General features: G+C 35.1%; 1 protein-coding gene across 1 annotated transcript in view; it reads left to right on the plus strand.

Moving 5' to 3' along the window:
* The window catches only part of LOC106648899 (transcription factor Sox-3-like), a 78,806-nt gene that overhangs the window by 26,471 nt on the left and 33,989 nt on the right, over positions 1-18,346 (plus strand). Inside the window, exon 2 of the mRNA XM_014366052.2 lies at positions 18,046-18,111. Coding sequence (XP_014221538.1) covers positions 18,046-18,111 — 66 coding nt within the window. The remainder of the gene's footprint in view (positions 1-18,045; positions 18,112-18,346) is intronic.

Raw genomic sequence — 18,346 nt, forward strand, 5'->3', positions numbered from 1 at the left:
TTTCAATTTAAATTCTCAACAGAACGTATATCTATCTAAAAATATAAATCCAGTTATTGTGTTTGCGAAGTAAAATTTCTCATGTTCTAAATGAGTATCCTTAACCATTTTTTTACTAATATATTGTACTTTCCTACAAATTTAAGTTTAACATTTGAACAAAGTTGATAGTTTTGAAATTGAAATTTCAATAAATAACTTGTAGAAAAATTTCATTTTCTTAAATGTGAAAATCCCCAGAAGGAAATGTATTCATTCTTGGTCTATTTTTTGTTCTCTTTCAAAAGATATGTACGCTGACTTGCATCCTTATCCCTCTTACTTTGCTATTCGATCCAAATTCATAGGCTAGCGCAACTCGACTGGAATATACACAGCTCGCAGAATTTGCCAGGGCGGCTTACATAAGAAGAAGACTAGCACGACTGCACAGTTGGTGTAAAAAACCGGTGTTAGGTGGGGCTGCGACTGATGTCCTTCTGTTTCTGTTGGAATTTTTTATACGAATATATATATATACATACAGATATACGAGATGCGCTCTATGGGCCAACCGATCGTATTTTGCTTACATGAAGGTGGCTTTTAGATTTATTAGTGATTATACGAAGGTCGTTAATTTGGATGAAAAAATCAAAATTATATCTATCGTCGCTTTATTCAGTAGTCGTCATATTTTATTTTAATCTTAGCATTTTTTCACATAAACTTTTAAAGTGAAATTTTTTCAGTAAAATTAATTTCATTTTATTTTTATTTATTTTTATCGGGAAAGTTATTATTGATGATATGTCTTGTAACTGCAAGATGATTTTGTATTAAATATGTAATGTAGAATAATGGTGAGATACTATACTACTATCATAAATATTACCATAAATTATAGAGTTAACGTTTGCATTAATATATTGATGTTCTAAAATTAAATCTTGTTGACTGGCACAGAGGCAGTAGATAATTCGCTAATAATATGTGTTTATTATTTTTATTTTCAACTTTCTATGCCTTCAAGAGTACTGTGTTAAAATGTTCGTCATTTCACACAAAATTAACAGTAATATAGCCATTTTGATGATAGAATTAACTGCACCCCCCTCCCCTGTGTTTATTATAATAACATACCACCAGAGTCCTATGAACAGATCCTTCAAATATTATGAAAGACTCTTCTTGCCACCCGGTCTTATCCTGAATTTGTATCTTTTGACTCCATAAACGTGTGTTTCTAACAAGTACAGTTCACCGATACGTTTATTTACATGTAAGTACGCATAATTTATGCATAGGCCAGCACCAAAAACGTCCCTATATAAATTCTGTTCTGGAAGCAATATTAGTCTCAGATCGTAATGTAGGCTATATTTGATTTCATTCTCAGATTATCGAAAACACACGTATGCATGAGTTTACAAACAGATGCACACTTACGCTATGGGCCCAGAATCCATTTCTCTCTTCTTCTCTTTCCTTTTTTTGTGATTTCCATATAGGAAACCCTTGGTAACAAGAAACCTTACCTTACTCGTGTTTGTTTTTTTGTTGGTAATACTTTTGGTACTATCATCGTTCTAGATGTCGGGTGTTAAAACTCACCTACCAAAATTTGTTTGTCCTTTTTCTTTTTACTATTCTCTTCTTGACGAAAATTGTTAAGACACTCAAACGAGCGCTTTCACTTGTGCTGCTTGTCCATGCATTAAACGCTCTTTTGCGGAATTGATAGAGTATATGTACACTATTTAATGTTACGGACTTTTATTATAAATATATAAAGGAAAAAATATAGGTACCTCTAAATTCAAAACATAAATTAAAATTTTTTATAAATTTAAAAAGTATGAATTAATAATTTTTATCACGAGTTCATTGTAACAATTTTCTTGGTTTTCTTAAACTTTATAAGTTATTTCTTACATTTGGTAACAGGTCACGATTACTAACTCCAAACATGCTTTGTTTCGTTGATAATATAGTCATACCTTTGAATAATCAAAAAATCACCTATGTCGCTGTACTTATATTCAACACACGAAAACCCAAACATGCTCTGTGTGTTATACACGTTTTATAGACGTAAACAATTATGCAAATGAAAGATTCGACCGAACCCACCTGCACTGGTCTGATCGACTCATCATTCATTAATAAACAATCGATAGAACCTGCCTCGAATGCAATGCGCAGTTTTCGTTCCATCGTTATATTCAGGAATTTTTTTCCTCCGATAAATTAGGGCACAAGCTTCTTTCTTTGTACCTCAAATTTTTATTCATTTTATTATTTTCAAACCCAGCTCTCTACTGAAAGCTCGGATCATTGAATATCCAAATTATTCTGCATGACAACTGAAGGGCGTTATGTAGAATGCGTTGTCGGTCAAAGAAGGTGAAATGAGTACACAAGTGACGCTCGACTCTCTATTTCATTTTGATGCGTATTGTACATTGTGTCGTACGTCAGGGCATTACGGAAGCAAAGGGCACGTGTTGCTTCTTTGTGCGGAGATGCAATGTGATGTAGAGATGAGAGTTACACACTTAATTGGGTCACTTTGATGGTGTTCATCGATGATTGATCACCTCCATATACTTTGTTTTGGGACGACGTGCTTATGCATTACTTGAATGACTTTTTGCGCAAATATTTCTCATCATTTTTTCATTTTTTTTAATCATTCGGATTTGTCATGCGGTAAATAGTTACTTTAAAAGATTTTCATAGCAATGAGGATAGTTAACTAGCTATCAGTCTTATTCATAGAGTCGCAATACCATGAACTAGAATAACCTGTTACATTTTGAATCCTTGCGCTTATGTACACAATAACTTTTTATTGATCGATGCTCAGCGAAGCGAAACACGTTATAATAGTGAATCCAGGCCAAAAAGAGAGCAAAAGAGTGAATGCGCTATAGGGAGACCTTACGTCGTCTGGTTTTCTCTTTCTCTTTCTCGCTTTTCCTGCTTACTCTCGTTTTGCGTTCGATCCCTCATTCCGTCTACGTGAACTTTCGAGGGTTCTCATGTATACAGACACACTTTCCCGTATGCGGGCTACACAGGGCGTTTCTTGTACGCGTACCTATAATATTAGTGCTAGCACGCGATTTTTTTCGTGATTAATGCGTACGCGCGGTTTATGATATAATACATTGCCCACTTTACGGGTTTCGCTTGTGAAAATCATTCCTGTAACAAGCTGCTCTATGTACCTTGTGTGCAACTATGTGTGTACAACAAAACAATTGTACACTTATTTTCCACATTGTTAGTATGATCGATACTTTGAGGTAACGAAGTTTACGATATTGATATATAATTGTGGTTTTCAATTTAAATGCGTTTTCAAGAGCTAAATTACGGGGGCTTACCTTCGTTTCATCGTTTTCTAAACGGGAAAATTTATACATTAAATTACAACCAAAGCAGTACTCTATATAAATTAATATGGAGTGTTAGTATTTGCTAGTTATTAGTTTGGTATTAAAGGGCTCAAATGAGGCTTAAAATCGAGAAAAGAAAACTAATCAATTTTTTGATACAATTTTTCTTCTCTTGGTATTTTCTGATATTCCAAAATTTTCTTTTTTTACAGACATTTCCTTGAGCCATTTTCGTATACTTTGGGTGTTAATTTCTTCTTTTTTCGCGTTTTCTATGACGTTTTATATTATTCAAAAATATGTTCACGTATAACAAAATTCAATTAAAGTCCAAATACCCAGGTGATGTACTCTTCTTCGGAACATTAATAGTTACAGACAAGACCTTGGGGCGCAGTGCTTGCTTCGTAGTCCGTAGATCGCTCTATTTTATAAAAAAAAGGAGAAAATTTTTTCTAAAAAAAATTAAATCAGATCAATTTTGAATGTAATCCTGCTTCTAAAAAAGCGAACTACACGATAAAAATCAATAGTTCATTTTTTATGAATATTAAAATTTTTTTCTTTTATACAGAATTTTTTCGAATGTTCATAAAAACAAACCCTTGACTATTTTCAAAGTAATTTGCACTTTTAGAAACTGAGACAATTTGCTATATGCGTTTTTAGGAATTTTCTCAATTTTAAGATTTTTCCTTGGACGTGCTATGCGTGAGGTATCGAATAGTTTTTAAATTACTAAATAATGACTGACTTTTTTTCTTTTTCGTGATAAGGCATGATTGTGTCTTATGACATATTATTTTTTAGACTTGACCAGATTTAATGCACTTCTTTAGCCTTTTTCCAAATTTCAATTGAATAATGATTTTTGACTGGAATTTTTTTTGTGATAGCTGTAGGAAAAAAATTAATAAAAAAGCCTCGCTTTTTGAATCTTTAAATTTGGATTACATTTTTAATGAATTTTCCTGTGAGCTATGACGCTAGTTTTTTCATAATACCCATCCTAAAACTACTCGACAAGAAAGAAATCATCTGCTAAAATTGTGACCGTAACTTAATGTTCATAAAAAGTGGATACCGCTAAAGCGCCCTTTAATAGTTTGCTTTGCATATTGTGATAAGTAAACGTATTTTTCAAAAAAAACTAAACGCCAGAAAACACAAGAAAAGGAAACAATTTAACACACCAAGTATATGAAAATGGCTCATGGAAATGGCTGTATCTGTTAAAAAAAATTTCAGAGTTTTAAAAATGTAATAAAAAGCGAAAGAAAAATTCTTTCCAAAAATTGAATGAAAAATTTTTTCGACCTTAAACTTCTATTGAGTTCTGAAGCACGCTTATTTACTTAACTTTATAATGAAATAAAACTCATTTTTTAGACACTTAACTTCTCTCCCTAGTTACGCTATTGATAAAGTTTTTTGTATTCTTTAACATTTACGCTGATGTCGTCATTCGCACTTGAACTGCAACACCTTCAATATCTATCAGATTTCAACCTTGTTTTCATTTCCTTTTTTCGAAAAATTCATAAAAGAGACAAAGACAATTGCTCATGAGTAGAATGTAGCAAAATAGAAAAATAGGAAAGGGGAGAGAGACAGTTGTGCCAGGTGTGCATGTTCTCAAAAAAATGGGGGACTCTACTAGCTTTAGCCCAAGAGATCACCCTTCGTTCTATCATCTCTTTTCCGCGTAGTATCTATCTTTTATAGTGCGATACTGTTCTCCCGTTGATCTATTTCTTAGGGTGAAATAAAGTTAGTAAAATCTTCTCAATTTTCAAGATTGCCGCGATCATATATTAAAATTTTTCCTCGACCTAGATACTATTTCACGATTTGGGCAAGTTATATTTCAATGTGCAAGTATATTTTGATTTTTTTTATTACCTCTGAAAAGTGTATTGTGAATAAAAATCAAGTTAAAAATATTCAAATACAATATTAATGAATGAATGAATGAACTAAATTTTTTATTTTATTTTTGAACATTTATTTCATTTATGTATAAATATTCATACATTTAATTAATTTAAGAGTTAAAGCCCAAGTAAATTAAATACAATACTTAATTAAATATGATAAACATAATATTTTTCTAATGATAGATTTATTATTTTACAATTCTAGTACTTATTATTCTTTTACAACGATGTACATTTTTATCTTACTAATTATTCATATGAATTGAATAGTTGTAAAATCGAACCTTCAATGTCATAGTGGTTGAATTATTAACTTAAAAAATAAAATTTTAATAACATTTTTATATTTTTTTATCTTTCTCAAAACTAAAATCTTATGTTTAAGAAAAAAAAATGTTAAAGAAAGGCTATGACCTTGAAATTATTTTGATTTAATACTATCTTTTAAAAAGTATATAGAATACTTTTAATGCTGATATTATGTTAGTAAATTTTCTTCTAGACGATTGTGGTTATGAGATGAATTCAATTATTTTCTAGAAGATAGTTGCAAAAACGCTTCCGGGAAAATAAACAGTCATAGTCAATTAAAACTTTGCAGAAACATGAGTACTCATTTTCAGTATATTTCAGTAACAAAATACATACGTTAATATAATATCATTAATCAACTGGGCGACATTCATTAAGAGCAAAAATTTCACCTGGAGCACATCGGATGGCCCCCTCAATAATGTGTCTGTGATTAGGGTCGATAATTTCCTTGTTATTTTCTTTTGATTCAACATTTTTTTCGGTTGGTAACGGTTGCTGTGAAGTTTCTACGACGTCATCGTCGTCATCTGTGATTATATAAGCTGTCGATGGATTTTTCTTTTTTTGAACATCTTTTTTGGCGGAACTGTCTTCGTTATCATCATCTGTTATCACATGCGCTGCTAGTGATTCCGAATTCCTGTTAAAGACTCGGTCTTTCAAATGCAACAATTTTTCTTCTGCCTTGATAGTTCCTGAGTATATTGATTCACCAACTGTCTTTGATGTTTCTCCAAATTTTCGGAGTAGACCAGCTTCGCAATAGGAAAATACAATCGCAAGTATGACTAAAACCACTATGCACTTATTCATTTTTAAAAAATTTTTCATTTGATACAACAAAATTTTGTGTAAGAGCTGAACTAAAGTGATGTAGTGTACAGAAGGAGAGTTCAATATATACTGATTCATTGAGGATATTTTTAAGACTGCAAAATTCCTTGATTCGAGTTAATTGCCGAATGAGAAACTGGTTTTTCAAAATCGATTTCGATATTATCTACACGTCTCGATTCTCTTGCACTTTTATACATATTGTGATGTAACAGTGTCGGTAAAAACCGGTTTTAATGTCATTTTAGTTGCTAAATATTTTTGATAATTTAAATTCTACAGCTCATTTTGAATACTACAGCGCATACTAATAATTTATTTATTATAATTATTATAAAGCAGATAATTGATCGAACATTGTGTCGGTTAATAAATAAAAAGTGCAGTGATTTTTCGTAGTGTCATTCGCTGCTTTAAGTTTTATTTATAATTTTAAATTAAAATTTGGCTATCGATCAAGCAATTAATGATCAATAATTTAATTTTATATCGCCTATGAAATTGCTGCAAGAACTGTTTGCTGAATGTCAGAGAAGTAATAATTATTTTGCCCTCAGCTGTACACAAACTTCAGAGAGATCGATAAAATCAACCAACCAAAAATTAGTATTCGCGCACACGTTCCAGAACGAGCCAAGTTACGAAAAGCGGAATATGCACCACGGTATATTAAGATAAAAGAAGATCGAGTAGTGAAACGATGAAGGTCAAAATCACTGATGCTGCTGTACGTTCTCTCCTATACATGTTATATGTCGTTACGATTCCACAAGGTTATACGAGTGCTCAAGAAATATCATGTAAACGCGAAGCTACTAGTCTTACGAGAGCAAGCAAACTATACGTATAACCGTAATAATAACAATACCGCATTATGTTAGGGAGGCAAAAAATACACGTTTGTCAGTGTTTTCTCAGTTAATATTTGAAGAATGCGCCTTTACCCGTACGAGTATTTGTATCTGTGAATTTTTCAGTTGTCACAGAATGAATCTCAAGTTCATACCCTGAAGTAAATGATTGCGTTCACCCTTATTTTTTTAGTCAACAATAGTAAGTATAATTTTTTACTGTTGAAATAAATTATCTTGCAACGTAGAGATGTGTGTTTTACCGGTGAGTTTTAGAGTTGGAATATTTTTTATAGTTGGGAAAAACCAATCAATTAAAGTTTTTAAATTAGTTCTGGTAAGCATACCTATAACTTAATTGAATATTAAAGTTTATAAATGATAGTTTATTTTCACAGTTATTTAAATTCTTCTAATATAAGAACCTGCAAATTTATCATGCTATCATATCTAATTTTTTCTAAAGTATATCATAAAATTTATTCTCATCTAATCGCATTGCTTGTATTGTTCCCCATCAGCATTTGCTTGAATATTTTGAATTCTCCACTTGCATATCGTGCGTTGAAAATTATTTTTTTGACAGTATTTCAACAATTTGTACTTTTCAATTTTTTTTTATGTTTATAATAAAACAATTGTTCAAGAGAACAATACAAAAACGAATAATTTTCAAGAAAATTTTCCCGCTTAATCGATTAAATGAGAATAATTTTTCGATCTCATTGCCTCAATGATATTTTAAAATTTATAATTTATAAATACTTTACATAAATAATTATGACTTTGAAATTTTTTTTTAATTTTTAATCGGATAATTCTAATGACACTCCAAAAAATTAATGTCAATACAATATATTACTTTTGGCTTGAATTCCAATTTCTGGAGAAAAAACACTTTATCCAAAAAACGATGTAACAAATTAAATTCTTTATACCAGGAGTAAAACGTATAACTTGAAAAACTTTATTCTAATTCCAACGTCCAAAAATTACCAACACCTATATTCTCTCGTTCAAGCATATCTCATCGGTAAAACGAAGGACCAAAGCGAAAGAAAAAAAGAAAAAGTCTCAGTGAGAGAAACGAATGGATATTAAGAAACGAAGGAATGGAGAAAACACGCAATTATGATCATCATTATTGTATGCAGTCGCGTGGTATAAATAGCCTTTAAGCAATAACAACAAGAAATAGAATAATATTTCGGAACAGAGAGCGAGACGATGCAGTCAGCACAGATGAATTATCATAAATTAGTAATATTTTCGTCTGTACGCGTGTGTGTGCGCTCGCACCTCTCTGAAATTCCGATAGTTTCGTGCTTGACGCAGATTCGGGTCTCGATGCGTGACGGTATATATACCTACACATATACATGTAAGGGCATGAAAGCAGCAACGGCAGCAGCATCAGCACCAGCGGTGAGCGTGTCTCCTCGTAACCAAAGCCGATCACGCCGGTTTTTTCTTTGTCCCTTTTTTTCGCCCGCGTCTCTTTCTACTGCTTCTGCATATGTATACCAACTCCTCCTTCTTAGCTTCTTCTTCAACATTTTTTTTATTATTTTTGAAAGCATCCGATTTTTTTACGTCTGATTTTTATTGCTCTTATTGTATAGGTGTGTGGTGATTTATTGGATGTTAGACGCACGCGCGCGCCTGAGCAAACGAGCGTAGCATTCCGTAACTCGGTACCTGTGATCTGTCATGATGATTTTTTATTCGTCCACAAGGTGCCGCAATGGGATCGCTTTGATTCACGCGTGGTTTAAAGTCAAAGAAGTAATTTTAAAGTTAAAAGTTACTTGATACCGTGCATGCCTCTTTATCTTGCATATATATCCTTCAATCTATCCACACTTCACAGGGTTGAATCATTAACGATTCAACCCTGTGAAGTGTGTCAAAAACTATAATTGAATTTTATGCACAAAAAAGGACATCACTCAATGGTTCACTTACAATCCATTACCTGTTCCCCTTAATACATGACTTTACCTTTATCAGGTTCCAATTCATTTTTGCGAGTAAACCTGAAACATCATTCCCGTTGTTGAATTATATTGTATTGAGCGAAGTAGAAGTGAAGTCGGATACAATGTATCAGTCGCATATAATAGATCTCTGTCCTACTCCCCTGCAACCGAAACTTTTCCGTGTACTTTTTAAACTTCACGACAATATTTTTTTTCATAATAGAAAATTGAAATTGTGTGTGTTCTCTTCGTAAAGGAACTTGTACAGGTACAGACGGCGTTCAATGACTTGTTCAACCAGAAATACGTTTTTCAATGAAAATACTGTGATATTTATAAAGTAATTCAATTAATGATCATAATTTTATTATTAGAATTATGATACCTAATTTTTGTGTTAGTTTTTTTACGAATTTTTCATTTTCTCATTTTTTTTTGCGTCATCCATCTTTTTTTTTTATATCTGACTTGGTGCTGTCTCTAATGCGCGTTTTATTATACATTATGGATTTGATGAATTTCTGACGAACTTGTTTTGTACCATCAACAAACTTGACCTTGGTCTTGTCAAAAGTCAATAATACTTACTGCAAATTTCTAAATAATATCTACGAAATAATATATTACTTATAAAAAATGGTCTCTTTTTGAATTTCCGTTTGACCCTGCATAAAAAAAAAATATTTTTGTGTTCATTGAGTAACTGATTATAACAAACAATGAAAATATTATTATTTAAATTTATAATAAGTCTTAATATAGTTCAAAGCGATTTATTATGTAATATTATGCATGCAGAAGCGTCATGTCTGAACATCTCTGTGACGTTTTACAATATCAGCGTAAACTGTTTACGCATATACAACCGCGTTTTGGCACGCGTATATCGGTTCTTTGTTCTCAAAGTTTTCGAGATGCTGCGTGTGCGCTCATTGAAATCATTCTGACAATGTTTTGGCGCGTGCCTCTAACGTACGTATGTGACCCCTTCTTTCAAAACGAGCGATTCTCGTTCAGGGTTCGTAGGATATGTATAAACCACAATGTTTGTACATACATGCATTCTTTTTATTCTCAGGAATATTGATCGTCTCTCAAGGTGCTCGATTTTAAATAAAATTCGACTCCCCCAAGAATAATGATTTTTTTTCGTCGTGGATCGATTTTGTGAGCAATGAATATCCTTCGAAATAACTTGGTTTTTCTGTATCGTTTCGCGCCAGTAGTAGTTTGACAGCAGTTATTTCGTGCCATTCAATAGGTAAAAAGCTACAATGCTCGACCTCCAGCGTTGAGAAATAGGTGATAGATATATTTAGCAAAAGTCGCGGAGATGTACATATTGTCGTCGTGAAAATGAAGCACGTGTGCGCCTTTCCTCCAACGACGAGATGCGCCCTCATCTCTATATTCCTACGAGTTGCTTGTACGCTGCCTGGTATCCTACGTCACGACTACAGTCTCTCAGTCGCTTTCGCTCGCTGGCGCGCGTATACGCTAGCATTTTTCCCCTCCAGTCCCGTATGTAGACGTCTATAAACGTAGTATTCTTACATACTACTACCTACTACAACCCCCAGTTGGTGCGATGCGACGTAGGGGTCGCGCAGCTGCACAAGAGAGTACGAGTAAGAAAAAAAGAGATTGGCCAGGTGTGCGCAAGCTACGTGGATGTATATATACGTATATACAGATGTGTACGCATGCACGTAAATACGAGTACACAGTCAGAAAGCAGAAGAGGGGTTGGCTACGTTGCCGCACCGTGAAATGTGTTCGATGAACTCCGTACAGCATCCGGCAACAGTGGATGCTGCAGCGCTTTCTAATATTCCAAACCTGTACTACCTGCATCTATCACACATACATCTGTATACTAGCGCATCATTTGCTGCAGTGCGGGATTCAAGCCAATAGTTCGAATTATCAAATGACCATTTGCCTGTTTTTTTATTCTTTCTAATTCTAATTTGAAATCTAATTGCAAAATATTTGAAGAAGACCTTATAATTTTCATAAAATTATTTCTTCATCGTGGATTTTAACAAATGGGACCTAGCCACCATTCGATGGATCAATTATTGTTAATCAAGGAATTCCAGGGTTATGGTTTATTCACATTTTTTACCAATTACTTGCATCCATAAAATAATGTAAGTCTCATAAATCGAGAGATCTTTGGGTACCGGGATAAATGCATTGAAATGCGTTTGTGAGAGATTATCTTTAAATATTTGCACAAGTAGAACGCGGAAAAAAGCTGTTTTAACGCTTTGAATTTAGGGTTCAAGTAATGCTCTGCTGCTTCGTTCACGCACATTAAACTATTAAATTATCAATTTGTTCTACCATGACAATTTTACTGGTAAATCCGCAATATTGTTGGCAAACGCAAGTATATGTGTACTTTGAGTCTTAGCTTTGAACGCGCTTGTTTGTTCAAATTGAAGATTTGCAAAGATGTTATAAGCGGTATTTGTGTGCACACTTATTTATATTGAACGCATGTTATATTAATGCATTTTACAATGAGAATGAAAACTTACGCTGCTAGAAAGAGAGTTTCTCATGAATTTTCATGATAACAAAAGGCATAAGATCGTTTATAGGTCCTAATGTCACTAACTTCTTGGCTGTCATATATTGTATAAGATTTGTCAGGAATCTAGTCGCATATATAATATAATTTTTGGTGCTATTATAAAAATTTACAAAGCTTATAAAACATTCAATTATCTAAAATTTACTGCTAAAACTATTTATTTTTATGATAAAAAAATTAATTGAAATTTTCCTCTTGCGAAGTTGACGATGAAAAATTATTTGCTATTTTGCTTTGTCATTGTTGATGAATTTTCACTTTACTTCTATCAAGTCAAACTCATTTGTAAAAAAAAAAAAAAACGATCGGGCTATTGACGTTCGTTGCAATATCGCTAGACTAAAAATGTTACAGAGACTCGCTAAAGCCTGGTTTTCAGGCAATATATTAAATCCCTATTAAAATCGATAAAAACACGTAGGTTGAATCTGTAACAGTAGCTCGCATCAAACATGGACACGTGCAATACGTCACACTGCTTTTTTGGTATTAAAATCTCAATCGAAGTCAACGTGCTCATAGATCCTATATGAATGCGTAGGCCGATCCACTGGTCGAGCGTTCGCAGTAGCAGCAACCAGAAAAAAATTGTCCACCCAGAGATAGCGGACAATATTTTGCCATTTAGAATAACGGGTACTCGCAAGATCAAGCCCATCAGATTCGCGTTTCGCGATTAGGTTCATATGCGCGTACGCATTCGGTCCGCTACTCCAGCGTCGCCAATTTTTTGCCGACCCGGTGAAAGCGAGAGATATCTCGTGCTACGCTTATATCACGAGCAAATCTAGAACGCCATCGTCCGGAAGTCAGAACCGGATTCCCAGGTTCATAGTACACATGCTGTAGGCATTATACGCATCTATGCATGCGCCACTGCACCCATCATCGTATGTTTTTTTCAGACTAGACTGTACGGTGTACGCAAAAACGAAAGGTTAAAAAAATTTTCGAGAAACAGTGTAATCTTTTTTTCGTTTGTTCATACGTAGGGAGAGCCAAGAATAAATTTTGATAATGACAAAGGGAGTGTACGTATTACAGCAATGCGTTAACGGTTATTATTTTATTTGTAGCGATACTTGTCGAGAGATGTGATTGCATGCTAAATTTGAAAATGATTTATGTCAAACAAAAGGGTGAATAACCTCAAGGGATACAGAAATTTTTAATTTAATTTCAATTTGTCAAATTAGGAAATTAAGACATTGATACATACAATCAGACTGACTCGTTAATTACAAGAATCGACAGCCCCAATACATATGAAGTTAAATTCTTCGATGGCCCGCAGTTTTTTCGATTCCAATACCCATTTGATTAAAGCTACGAGTGCACAGCTATTGCTGTCAGCGTAGAAAAGGTATCGCGTAAAAGTATCACTAAAAATCAGCGGGGGGTCTCGCGCGAAGAACATCATGTCGCTCGGCTAAGCGTGTATCCCGGGAACCTGCGGAAGCGCTGGACAAGCCTACCGGAACACAGGAAGCGGAAGGGTGCGGAGGTGTAGCGTGTACATATATATATGTATATATGTATGTACACATATAAATATCTGTTCGTCGACCCTCTCACTTCATCACCGGACTCGTGCACTGATTACGTCCTGATGAAAGGCTACAACTACGATTGCGTTGTATTTAGTGTTTCGAATCCGCGTCGCTTATATTTGCTTCGTCGAGATCAAATAAAATAATCCTACATTTCGTAGCTCAATTAGGTTTATTTTCTACACTAGGTATAGTTCAGTTTTTAGCTAGCGTTTGCGAATTTACTTTCGAATATTATAAGCTAACATTACGCATCACAGAAAAGTGTAAAAATCTTAAGAATGCTCGAGCGTTTCATGATGTGCTGAGAGACCGACACGGTAAGCCGCGCTATCGGTTCCTTTGAGCAATTTACCGGACGGCTCGAGCCATTGGCTGCGGAGTCAAAGAAAGATTGACGGATCGTTTTTGAAGTCATCATCTCGTGCTCGCGCGCGTACGTGAATAATAAATCGCCCTTTTAATCATGCGCCTTATATGCTGTAGCGCTTACCGTTCGACCTTAATGGATCGACCCTTGAGACGAGTATCGAACGACGCGGTAGGTTTTGCTTGGATCGATAATTTCGCACATACTTGAAACACCTCGCGATCATTAGTCAGTACACATGTTTCGCTCGATAGTATGCTCATCGTGCTCTTTGCTCTTTGCTCTTTGCTCTTTGCTCTTTGATTGGCGGACCACCTTGCTGATTCTACCCTGAAGGTAACCACATACATACATATAGCGCGGGTATATAGTACGTTGCGCGTTTTATATACAGACCGCTAATGTTGACGCGCTAATGTTTTAAGGAAACTCGACCAACGATTAGAGATTACATATGGCTTTGGACGCTGCACGCAAATAAATCGAACGATTAATCAGACAGCCACGAAATATTACGAGAGTCAGCTTTAATGTATTAATTGTGACGTTGAGCGATCAAGATATAAAGCGCACTGGAGAAATGCGAATTCTTCGGATCGTTGTGTTTTGAGTCATACGACTATTAGCACTTTATATATCTGCCAGATAGATCTGCTCGTCGTACTTGAAAAGTTTGATCTCGATGTTCGAGTCATTGCGTACATATGGTATATATCCGTCAAATATCGCACGTTTTCGAGCGTCGATCCGCCAATGTGTTTACAAACTCCGTATGAGATGTATCTCCCGTTCACGTCAGCTGATCGATCCAAATTACTCACTAATCAAATCAGTGTCATTAGCGATTCGCGCACGCCTTTATCGCTCTGTCCGTCAATAACTCGACTTATATATGTATGTAATCGATCGACTTACATAATTGCCTTTTCCGAAGTAATGAGTGTGAGAACAGATTTTTTATTGTTTGTGGCCGCGCGCGATATGCCGAAAGTCGCGCACCCATCGTAATATTTATAAGTTGCTGTTTCCCAGCGATCGGTGTTTTTAAATGCCGTGCGGTACACGCATCCATGGGAATCTCGGCAGTGTGTCGCACAGGTGATCCCCATGGCTTTAATTAACGTCCAGCGGTATGCCAACCACATTTGCGAGTACAGCCGTGCAGGAAGTATAAGGAGAGGCACCTGTCAAAAAACGCGTGCGGTTTTTCGAATCGTGCGAGTATATGTAACGCTAGGTCTGATTTCTATGCGGTGTGATTTTTACCGCGTTTTTTGGCTGCTTCCACTTTTTATAAGCACGTTTCCCTACCAATTATGCGCGATTAAATTATCTCGAGGATAATCCAGATCACTACGAATTTGATTACAAGCGTGAACGAATACTTTAATCAATATTTTAAAAATTAAATCTTTTAAAAATATTGATTTTCCATCAATTTGAATTGAAACAATAGTAATCATATAAAACAGCTGCCGTCTTATGAAATCGTGTTCGATAGATTGCCCCTTTGCTTTTTTTCACGAGAATATTTTTTATTCCTACGTACTTACAGCGGCGAGTCTTACACTCAAATTGAGCATATCTCGGTCACAACGGGCAGAAGAGATTCCAACAGGTGACATTTATGCACGTAATCGTATTCACGAGGCTATGGGAACTCGATCCTTTTATACACATTATACCATATAGTTCTGACAGTAAATACCAGTAATTACTCCGAGAGACTAAGAGAAACAAAGGCACGAAGATCTGGAGACATCTATAGTGCGAAGCACGACACAACGAGAATTACGTGACAAATTTTTTACAAGGGGATATGTGTACATAAGCTGTAGGTACACGCGAATTTGTGTATAAATATAGGTAAAAAGGGAATTTTTGTCATTGACCGTCCAGAGCACAGCATAGCCTTATTATAAAACGTGCATTATGCATGGGGTTGAGGAACGTGCATGATTGTTGTGTTGGGGAAAAGCACCTGTGGTTACTTCGTTTCCTTACCTTATATACGTACGAGTACTTCAAAGCTGAAATTGACCAGCCGTTTCACATAATAACTATTTCAATTTTTACTGAGGTTGATAGTGTGATTTTGTTTCGATTCGATTTGCTTTTTCCACGACTAATTTTTTTTTATTAAAAAAAAAATGAAAATTGATTTTACAACAAGATTTCATGATTCATCAAAAAATGGAAAAACGTTTTTCGAGCGTAGAATAAGGAAAAATAAGTAATCAGTTTCGCACAGACTATAAACATAAAGGAAAATTGAGACACTCTGCGTTAACGATAACTCAAATTGGAGAGAACATCGATCCTTGAATTTTTTCTCAAAATCTCCTTTTTCGCATTTTCAAATGCTAGAGATTAGCCGGCATAAATCATTGTCGTTGGTTGTTCCGGTAGAACGGCGTAGAGCGATTATAGCTTGACGTATACCTGAAATCACAGCCGCAAGCGACGCAGTAGTACTCATCCCTCAACATACACCTTCCCACACTTCATCCCCTCGAGCAGTGCGTGCGGCAGTCACTTTTCAGGTATGCCAGAGTCACGCATATACACCTTCGCAATAAGTTTGTGAGAAAGCAAAGGGGGTGGAAATCAAAGTGCAGCTTGGTGCGCGCTCGGCCCGCTCATGCTTGTGTGAGAATTCCGCACTCGGGATCTCACACAGCTCGAGGGGTGAACACCTTTAGTTAGCTGCCTACGTGCGTGCACAAATTCCAAAAGATACGTATAACTTCAGCTCTGATTCATTCGTAGCCAACCCGTATAGATAGAAAGCGAGGGTGAGAACATTGAATAACAATAGTCGGAGATACTTGTCTGTTACATATTATTTTCACTCGCAAACGTTTATCCTTTTTTTGGACGTCAATTAGTGATCTTACGATTTTCGAATGAGCTAATTCTGGTAGGATCTGTCATTTCAGCTCATTGATTGTGAGCCATAGATAACTCATAAAGTTGAACGTGACAGTGATTCCCCCATATGTATAAACAACTTATATTCTTAATCGCCACCCTCATCAGTGCCTTTGTTGTTGTGTGTTGTACTTTATGTATAATGCTAATATTATTAAAGGCAGGAACGACATTTCCACCAAGCTTATTTTATTGTCACGTAGAGTACTACTAGCTCAGATCATATCGAACCGGACATCTTCCCGCATTGTGATTGATTATTAGTTCTGCGTTTGTGTACTGATTTTTTTTGCATGATCTTTCAAAGAAATCTGTCCATAAATACAAAAATGGTATTCAATGGTGGGCCTTTGCAACAAGAAAGAAAAATATGGCATCAGATATAATTAAATTACTTTTCAAGTTAAGTTTAATAAAAATAGGTTGTCTTTATCAAAATTATGAACTATTTTTTGTATTGTTTTATTTTCATCTTTTTCTGTAAGTATTGAAAATAACTAATTACTTTTTAGAACAAAAATAAGACAAGTAAGTTGACGATTTTGGTAAAAAGGGTTGGCTTTGATTATAAAAATGCATAATCTCAAATGAAGTATTGATTCATAATGAGGCAAATGAGCTAAAAACACGAGCGACACTACTGTGCTCTCATTAGCAAGTCCATTTATCTAAAAGTTGAGTAATGCTCTGCTCTACTGAAATACCAAATTAAAATTACAACTCATATACTCACGAAATAATACCTCTTTCACTGTATGCGTAACAAGCACGCGCTTATCTGCTGTATCACACAGAAGAGATTGTCTGAATGAGTGTCGTGTTTCCATCGCAATATAAAAATGCCTCATGCGCACGAGCAGGCAACGAATAGATTATTCGAGCCTGCTATACGATGCACAAAAAGGCGCGGCGCAGCTCGGATAAATCGATTGGCGTCGCGAGCACATCAAGTGTGCAAGTGTGTGCGCGTACATGTCGAACCTGTCATTACATGGCATGGGCCAATTTTTTGCCGTTATATACTAGGCTCCTGTTATTATTATATGAGCATAGTTCGCGTAGACGATGACTGAGTCTGATAAATTACAAATCAAAATCTTATGCGAATAAAGACTATTAGACACTTGCAATGCGGCTAATTAGTGAATTTGGTTGGAGGCACTTTCGCAAATATATGTAATACATGTGCATTCATAAAGACATCTTGTTTGATACAGCATTGACGAATTACCATGATACTTGAAAGTATTGTGTTTATCAATGGTTATGATTTATGGCTTTATTTGTTCACAGGTCCGAGAGCGAGAGAAAAATGATGAGCCCGGAAGCACAGTGTTACGCAGAATCTGTGAGAATATGGTAAGTTGACATTATATGACAATCTTGAATTCGTAACTTCAGACCTCTTAACGCTATCTCTATAATTTCGTTTCTTCATGTACTTGCAAAAGACATGCGTAAATATCGTCTGATATATACCTTGTGAAACATTTATTGGGAGACCCTGACATTCCTGACCTCATGTAGATGCTTCGACGCGTGGAAACTCGACCAAGGACAATAAAGCGCGTTACAGCTATGTAGCATAGTACTT

The sequence above is a fragment of the Trichogramma pretiosum genome, unplaced genomic scaffold (assembly GCF_000599845.2).
Source record: "Trichogramma pretiosum strain Unisexual culture from Peru unplaced genomic scaffold, Tpre_2.0 scaffold22, whole genome shotgun sequence".
NCBI classification, from domain to species: Eukaryota; Metazoa; Arthropoda; class Insecta; order Hymenoptera; family Trichogrammatidae; genus Trichogramma; species Trichogramma pretiosum.